General features: G+C 44.6%; 1 protein-coding gene and 1 pseudogene across 1 annotated transcript; both read right to left on the reverse strand.

Moving 5' to 3' along the window:
* Nucleotides 1-6179: 6179 nt before the first annotated feature.
* H2BC18 (H2B clustered histone 18) lies at nt 6180-6676 on the reverse strand. The gene has a single exon (XM_078355526.1). It carries the CDS (start codon nt 6631-6633, stop codon nt 6253-6255), a length of 381 nt encoding a protein of 126 aa, XP_078211652.1. The 5' UTR covers nt 6634-6676; the 3' UTR covers nt 6180-6252.
* Nucleotides 6677-7424: 748 nt separating this feature from the next.
* LOC144580206 (histone H3-like) lies at nt 7425-7970 on the reverse strand (annotated as a pseudogene).
* Nucleotides 7971-8656: the final 686 nt, after the last annotated feature.

The raw sequence follows: 8656 nt of genomic DNA on the forward strand, positions 1-8656 counted from the left end.
GTTCCAGCTACTCAGGAAGCCAAGGTATGTGCAGTGTTCACGCCAAGGGCTTGAGACAGTTAGCGTGACTCGCCCCATCTTGGCTGCTGGACCTATCTGCACTCCCACCTCTCGAGGGCTGTTGAGCTGAGACGAAGGTCACGGGCTGAGTCACTGAGGCAAAAACAGAATGCAAAGCAAAGGTCTGCGGTTTATGAGGACCTTGTGCTGTCTGCTTTCATGTCCCCATCAGTCTCTGTGTAAGCAATAAACTTACTGCAATTGAGATGCCTAAGAGGGACAAGAGGCCCCTGCCCATATTTTCCCTGGAGCTAAGCCTTTGTTCTACCTCCTGATGGAAAACAGGATTAACAAGCCACCTTAAGGGCACCATTGTTTGCTTGCACTGTGTATCTTTGAAAAACATAAACTGCTTTGTAAACTATTATCACAAGCCCCCTTAAACTACTTTGTGAGCGGTTATCACAAGCCCCTGATAACTATTTATATGGAGTTTCTATTTCCTTTCTGTTTACTTCTTTTTTTGCTGAGATAAAGTAAATGTAAACAAGAAAAAAGGTATAAAAGCTGTAACCCACAAGAATAAACTTGCTGCGTTTTGACCATAAGTTACATAGACCTCCAGACTCCACTTTACTATTTTCTTTCACTTCCGCGCACTCTCTCCCTCAGGTTGAATGAGACATCTACGTTGGCGGTCTCGGGGACTCCCGCAGGTCGGTAGCCCCCTGGCAGATGTGCCAGACCCCAACAAAGGTGAGATGATCACTTGAGCCTGAACTGTAATCATGCCACTGCACTGCAGCCTGGGTGACAGAGCAAGACCCTGTCAAAAAAAAAAAAAAAAAAAAAGAGGCCAGGCCTGGGGGCTCCCACCTCTAATCCTAGCACTTTGAGAGGCCAAGGCAGGCAGATCACCTAAGGTCAGGGGTTCGAGGCCAGCCTAATCAACATGGTAAAACTCCATCACTATAAAAGTATGAAAATTAACTGGGTGTGATGGTGGGTGCCTGTATGTAATCCCAGCTACTCGGGAGGCTGAAGCAGGAGAATCACTTGAACCTGAGAGATGGAGGATGCAGTGAGCTGAGATGGCACCACTGCACTCCAGCCTGGGTGACAGAGCAAGACAAGGAGAGGAGGGGAGAGAAGAATGGTGAGGAGAGGGGAGAAAAACAGGAAAGTAAAAAGAAAGAATAGTCACATCCCAAGAAAAGAAAACCTGAAGAAAATCAAGCCAGGACCATGGTGAACAAAGCTTTAAGAGTTTTGAGAGGCTGTAAGCCAAGTATGAGGTGCGTAAATTGTTTTGCACTCTGTGGGTAGGAGGGTGGGATAGCCAAAGCTGTTCAATATAACATTAAAAAATGAAATCTCAATTGAAGTAAAATAAAAATTTTCTTAAGAGATATATTAAATGGAAATGTTACAACCCGGATGATGGGTGAGGACTTAATAACCTCTAATCACAGAGTAAAAATGGAATGATTGAGAATTCCATCTGCCCAAATCAGACAATTGAAACATTGAAAGAGGTTACAGTAAAAATTGGGTAAACCTAAAAGTTAAAAAAAAAATCCCAGAGGATATGTGATATACTCATCACAAAGAAAATTCCAGTTGAAACTTATGGACTTGGGGAATGGATACCTTTGTGTCTCCATCACTTAGCACAGTAGCTGGCACCATGTAAGTTCTCACAGAATTTTCCTGAATTTTCCAACCAGGGGCAACTTTTCACTCTCAATTCACATAATTTTTTTTTTTTTTTTTTTTTGAGACAGAGTCTCTCTGTCACCAGGCTGAAGTGCTATGGTATGATCTTGGCTCACAGCAACCTCTGACTCCTGGGTTCAATAGATTCCCCTGCCTCAGCCTCCAAGGTAACAGACTACAGGCACGTGCCACCGTGTCTGGCTTTTTTATTTTTTTTTTGCATTTTAGTAGAGATGGGGTTTCACCATATTGGCCAGGATGGTCTCCATCTCCTGACCTCAGGTGATCCACCCACCTCAGCCTCCCAAAGTGCTGGGATTACAGGTGTGAGCCACCCTTATCCCAGCGTAATTCTTTTACATTCATTTACATCTTTGTATCCTCTAGCTCAGTTTTTTCAAAATAAAATTGATTAAAATAAATTATTAAAGAGATAAAGTAAAAGAAAATGTTGCAACCTGGCTGAGGGGCAAGGATTATATGTTCAATGTATATTTGATAAAACACCATGAGAAAACACGGCCTACTTTTACTTTTCAAAGTTTGTTCAGGTTGGCATCGTGGGACTTAGAAGATTTTTCTCAAGTTTTATATTTTTGCCAAGTCATATGATCTGCTATAGTTCAGGTATAGTTGACCAAACACAGAAAAAATATCTTCCATAATATCCAGCAATCCTCCAAAACAAGCTTGTTCCTTCCTTGTTCAACAATGGCATTCTTTGATGAATCCTAATTTATCCCACAGAGGTCATGTACTTATTTCCCATCTGTTGTCCTATACTTAGACTATAGATGTCCAAATTCAGTTGTATTGCAATAACACGGTCTCAGCTCACAACCTCCACCCCGTGGGTTTAAGTGATTCTTTTGCCTCAGCCTCCTGAGTAGCTGGAATTACAGGCATGTGCCACTACACCTGGCTAATTTTTTTTTGTATTTTTAATAGAGATGGGGTTTCACCACGTTAGCCAGGCTGGTCTTGAACTGCTGACCTCAGGTGATCCGCCTGCCTCAGTGCACCCAGTTTTAAAATACATTATTTGTCTAAAAATTATGACAAAAAATTAAACTGTCATCTTTGTAGGTTTCTACACATATTCCAACTCATTCACCAATCCTTGAAAAGATTATGTAATCAGTCTCAATGCCCTGATCCAGGCCAAGCCCATTTCTAATGTGCAGTGTTCTCTGACCTGATACTACACACCTTTTCTGTCTTCTGGAAAGCACCTCTCTTCTCATCCTTTTTCAAGGCACTAGAAAAGCAGATCATTTCTCCAGCACCTCAAACCAGGGTGAGAAAGCTCCACTTCAATCTCATCATTTTGGCTACATAGATACATTGGCTCAAGGGAAGATGCCAGGTGTGGTAGTTTAGCTACCACTCTGAGGATTTTTTGAATCTGTAACAGTTGTTTCAACTGGGCCAATAATTATTAAGGGCAATAATTAAAAGAGTAGCCAGGCTAAAGGAGTAAGATTAAAAAATACATAGGAAAAAAGTAGAGAAAAATATTTACTAGAGTACTTGAACCTACCACTCTCTCAGATCGGTTTTCTAGTGTTCTCTTGACTTGGCAACCAGTCAACAAACTTTCATTCACAAGCTATTTTATAGCAGGGATTGGGATAGGCTTTGTGGAATAGCAAGAAGCATATGTCTCTAGTAGAAGACGAACAAGAAAATGTAAAAACAAGAAAAAGAAATTGAGGAATAAGGCTACAGTTTACAAAGCTACACAGTTGTTCATTGTGCAAGAAATTAGGCCTTAAGGGAAAGACTTCCCTGTGAACTGCAATGAGAGGAAAAGCCTTCTCAGAGTGAGATTTGAGCGAGTTTAAAGAATTGGCAGTTAGGGCCAGGAGTGGTGGCTCACTCCTGTAATCCCAGCACTTTGGGAGGCCAAGGCGGGTGGATCATGAGGTCAAGAAATTGAGACCATCCTGGTCAACATGGTGAAACCCTGTCTCTACTAAAAATACAAAAAATTAGCTGGGCACGGTGGCGCATGCCTGTAATCCCAGCTACTCAGGAGGCTGAGGCAGGAGAATTGCCTGAACCCAGGAGGCGGAGGTTGCGGTGAGCCGAGATCACGCCATTGCATTCCAGCCTGGGTAACAAGAGCAAAACTCTGTCTCAAAAAAAAAAAAAAAAAAGACCTGGCAGTTAGATAAGGAGCTTCAAGTAGTCTAGAGGACCAAGACTGAGTAGTAAAACCCAGAACAATGTAACAAAAGCACAGAAGATAAACTTAAGATGCTTTCTTTACAGGACACTTACTAGAACTTTTTTTTATTTTTTTGAGACATAGTCCCTCTGTCTCCCAGGCAGGAGTGCAGTGGCACAATCTTAGCTCACAGAAACCTCCACCTCCTGGGTTCAAGCAATTCTTCTGCCTCAGCCTCTGGAGTAGCTGGGACTACAGGCATGCACCAACATGCCCAGCTAATTTTTGTATTTTTAGTAGAGATGGGGTTTACCATATTGGCCAGGCTGTTCTCAAACTCCTGACCTCATGATCTGCCTGCCTCAAAGTGCTGGGATTACAGGTGTGAGCCACCGCTCCCAGCCAGTAGAACATTTAAGCTAAGCTGGACAACTGAGGAGAACAATTGAAGGAGGTAAATTTTGGCTAGATAATCGGTGGCCTTTAGTTTCAGGATAAGGAGTTGGAAGTCAATCTTTTGGTCAGTGGGTAATGATGGCATTTGTGTAGTTAAGCCAGTTGACAATGCTTTAACAACTTCAAAAGACCCTGAAACACATGGTTCCTAATCCTTAGGAAAAAAGGAACTCCTGACTTCAGGACCCTAAGCTAGGAGATTGGATAGACTCTTATGGCCCAACTGTATGGAAAATACACCACCTCGGCCTTTTCACTTAATGAGTAACCTTTCCCACCAGAAATGTGCTATATATATTTTTTTCCACTGGAAATTTTCGATTCCCAGTTATCTTTCTCTGACTTCTTGCCTGGTGATCCTCAGAAAAAGATGACTAAACTGGGAATCTTAATTTTCTAGTAGAAAAAGAAAATCATATATATCACATTTTATACACTTGAACTCCAACATCATAAAAATCAGCAAAATTCACTTTAAGCACAAAGTTGTGTTAATTCCCCCAAGATTTATCAAGAATGGCTTAATTTCAAAGGTTGTCAAGTTAATTATAAACTAAGATTTTCCAATTGTACCAACGGTATATTTGGCAAAAGAAGCATCCACTGGCTTTTGTCAGGATGAGTCTTGACTTAGGCAAGTTTTGAACTGAGAGGTCTTCAGAAATTCATCCCACATATTAACTGTGGCCTTCTCTACACAATCCCCTCCACTCATTCTCAAATTGTTTCCTTTCTCAGAACATCTGTGACAGAGACTGACACACCAACAGGTTAATTAACATGAGGACTCAACATCTATTAAAACATTCCCACTCCTGAACACTAAGAGCCAACCACCTCTCCAGGTTGCACCTCCAGCCTAGCTGAATAGGGAAACCTCAGGAGAAACACCTGGGAGCGGGTTTAACAAGCACAAGGGGAATTCTTATGATCCTTATAATCGGGGAAGTTTGTTACAGAAGGAAGACTGGGTCCTTGCCCTGGAGGCCTTTTCCTGTGGAGAAGGACTTGTAAACAGCCTATGGAGTGCTCAGCTTCCAACAACAAAAACATGTGCTGGTAGGGTTAAGGAAAAGTTTGGCTGAAATGAAGATTACATCGTGATTAGGGAGGTCTTGGGCTCTGAGGTCTCTTAATCGCCAAAGATGGACATTATAGACCAGGTAGCTCTTTGTTCCCCCACAGGACTGTCCTGTGCCTTATGCTTAGCAGCACTGCTGACATCTGCCCACTGGATACTTGTAGCACCCCCTCTTACCCACCTGACAACCCAAAAACATCTGTAGACATTGCCAAATGCTCCACAGGGGGTGGGGGCGGTGGCAATATATCTCCCCGATTGAAGTCACTGGAATGGAAGTTAGGAGAGGACGGCCAAGTCAGGACTTACAGAGAAGCTAAGGGACGAAAGCACATGGCTATATTACACAATGCTTGTTACGAACGCTTGGAGGTATATAAGGAAAAAAGGTTAAAACACTGAGAAACAGCACGTAGCGAGAGGTTGGACTGAAAAGATTTCTCATCTGTATAAGAAATCTCAGCTTGGTCATTACTTTCAGAAAAAAATAAAACGACCGTGGAGACACACGTACAAGGTTGAAAGGGTGGGGAAACCCCCATCAATCAAAAACATCCCAGAACCGTGGTCAAGCCTACTCCCTAGTCCCAATACAACAGGCCACTCGGTAACGCTGGGCGAGAATGACTGAGTGGTAACGCATTACTAGACTACAAGAAACTCCTCAGTCCTAAACCCGAACGCATCCAACCTTGGTCACCCTCCCTCCCTGACCAAAAGCTATCCAACGCTCTGACAAGTGTTTACAGCCCTTTTCTTGATTACTGAAGTGGCTCTGAAAAGAGCCTTTGGGGTAAGGTGGTTGATCTGTTGCGTCCTTTGCACACCCTTACTTCGAGCTGGTGTACTTGGTGACCGCCTTGGTGCCCTCGGACACGGCGTGCTTGGCCAGCTCGCCCGGCAGCAGCAGGCGCACTGCCGTCTGGATCTCGCGGGACGTGATGGTGGAGCGCTTGTTGTAGTGAGCCAGGCGGGACGCCTCCCCCGCAATGCGCTCGAAGATGTCGTTGACGAAGGAGTTCATGATGCCCATGGCCTTGGACGAGATGCCGGTGTCGGGGTGGACCTGCTTCAGCACCTTGTACACGTACACAGAGTAGCTCTCCTTGCGGCTGCGCTTACGCTTCTTGCCGTCCTTCTTCTGCACTTTCGTAACAGCCTTTTTAGAGCCCTTTTTGGGAGCAGGAGCGGATTTTGCTGGATCCGGCATTTTTGCACGAAAAAGCAACAGAGACTGAGAAGTAATCCCGACTAGGGCAAAACGGGCTGGTTACGCGCTACTTATAGAGCTTGTATGCAAATGAAGACTCGCACGGTGCTGCATTTTTATTGGTTAATTTACAACTGTGTCGTCAGAGGGGGCGGGGTTTATGTAAATAATAGATTCTGGTCTTGTTTCCTTAGTGGTCACTAGAACAAAAGTCTTGTTATCCAATCAGAATTATCTATTTCACACTAGCGGGTTTTAAGCTAGGTGAAGTGCTTGTTTCAACCGCCTCCGACTTTTTTCTTGGTTTTCGTTCCTTGACAGTTGCTTACAGAAGAAACCTTAACGCCAGCTAAAGATAACTTTTATCTTGTTTTTGCATTTTTATTCTATGCTTTGCCAGAAATTTTGTTCTCTCGGTTCTTGGAACATTACCTCAGCCCACTTTTTTTAAATCGCTAAGTATTTACCCCCCCACACACTTAAATTACTATTCTGGTTTGAGCACCGCCTGTGGTACGCAATGAAGACGCTGTGCTTTAATTGCTTATACAGTTCCTAAATAAACCCGGAAGCGAGTTGAAGTTTTAAGACACTCGCCCCACCCCAGTACGATCTTCCACATCTCGGGATTCAGCACATTGTCTCTTGCCCCTATGCACAACATTCCCCACAGAATTGGGAACCGGAGCTCTAGCCTTAAGTCTCGGCCGGAACCACAAGGACCATGCCTCTGCGGCTTTCTCTACCGCCAGCCAGCTCCCACCTGGGCTTTGTAACCCTACCCACCACTGCGAGTGTCCCTGGCCTCCACCGGTGAGCAAGGCAGACACACGTCAGCTGGAGAGCCGGTACAGCTGCTCTTGATGAAAACGGAAGTGGCTCTAAAAAGAGCCTTTAGATCCACCACTTAAACACGCTTTAGGCCCGCTCCCCGCGGATGCAGCGGGCCAGCTGGATGTCCTTGGGCATGATGGTCACGCGCTCGGCGTGGATGGCGCACAGGTTCGTGTCTTCGAACAGCCCCACCAGGTAGGCCTCGCTGGCCTCCTGCAGCGCCATCACGGCCGAGCTCTGGAAGCGCAGGTCCGTCTTAAAGTCCTGCGCGATCTCGCGCACCAGCCGCTGGAAGGGCAGCTTGCGGATCAGCAGCTCCGTGGACTTTTGGTAGCGCCTGATCTCGCGCAGGGCCACGGTGCCCGGACGGTAGCGGTGCGGCTTCTTCACCCCGCCCGTGGCCGGCGCGCTCTTGCGGGCCGCCTTGGTGGCCAGCTGCTTCCTCCGGGCCTAGCCGCCGGTCGACTTGCGGGCAGTCTGCTTAGTACGGGCCATTCTGTCTCATTGATATAAAGGTTTGGCCGTCCTATTTATAGACATAGCTTCCTCTGGATTTGGCCTGAAAGGAAGAAATTGTCAAACTTGTGATCTCATTGGTTAAAATTCAATCTTATTTACCTAGGCATAAAATTGTTTTGCTAATCTTCCCTGATTCCTTCATTCCCCTTTTCCAGATTCTTTTCTGTAATTTTGTCGATCACAGATTATTTTGGAAAACCTTTCCTTTAAATTGATGTAACTTCTGTAAAAGCAATGTATAAAGTGTTTTGCATTCCATTTAAACAATTTGTTTTCCAAATTCAAGCATTCCCTTCTGTGAGCTATCAGCCTGTTTCAAGTTACCTGTTACTGTAGCGCTTCTACCGTAGCTAACATTTATTTCGCTTCTGGCACTTCGCTCAGCAAATTACATGCATTTTACCATGCATGACCTAAGCTTAACAAAACAATATATAATTGAAGCAAAATGAAAAAATTGAACTTATTTACTTGACCTCGGAGCCCAAAGCCATTTCATCTGGGTAGTGTGTTGACCTGTATCGACCTGATATTAAAGCCTCCGCTTTCCTTTAGCCCTTTCGTCCTGCGATGTGGTTTCTTCTTCCTCACCCTCACATCAGTGGCCAATTAGGTCCTGCAGATTATACCTTCTAAATCAAAGAAGGACAACACCAGAAATAGTAATGTC

The sequence above is a fragment of the Callithrix jacchus genome, chromosome 18 (assembly GCF_049354715.1).
Source record: "Callithrix jacchus isolate 240 chromosome 18, calJac240_pri, whole genome shotgun sequence".
NCBI lineage: Eukaryota > Metazoa > Chordata > Mammalia > Primates > Cebidae > Callithrix > Callithrix jacchus.

Coding starts and splice junctions, on each gene's coding strand:
- H2BC18 (XM_078355526.1), bottom strand. CDS start 6,633: ATGCCGGATCCAGCAAAATCCGCTCCTGCTCCCAAAAAGGGCTCTAAA.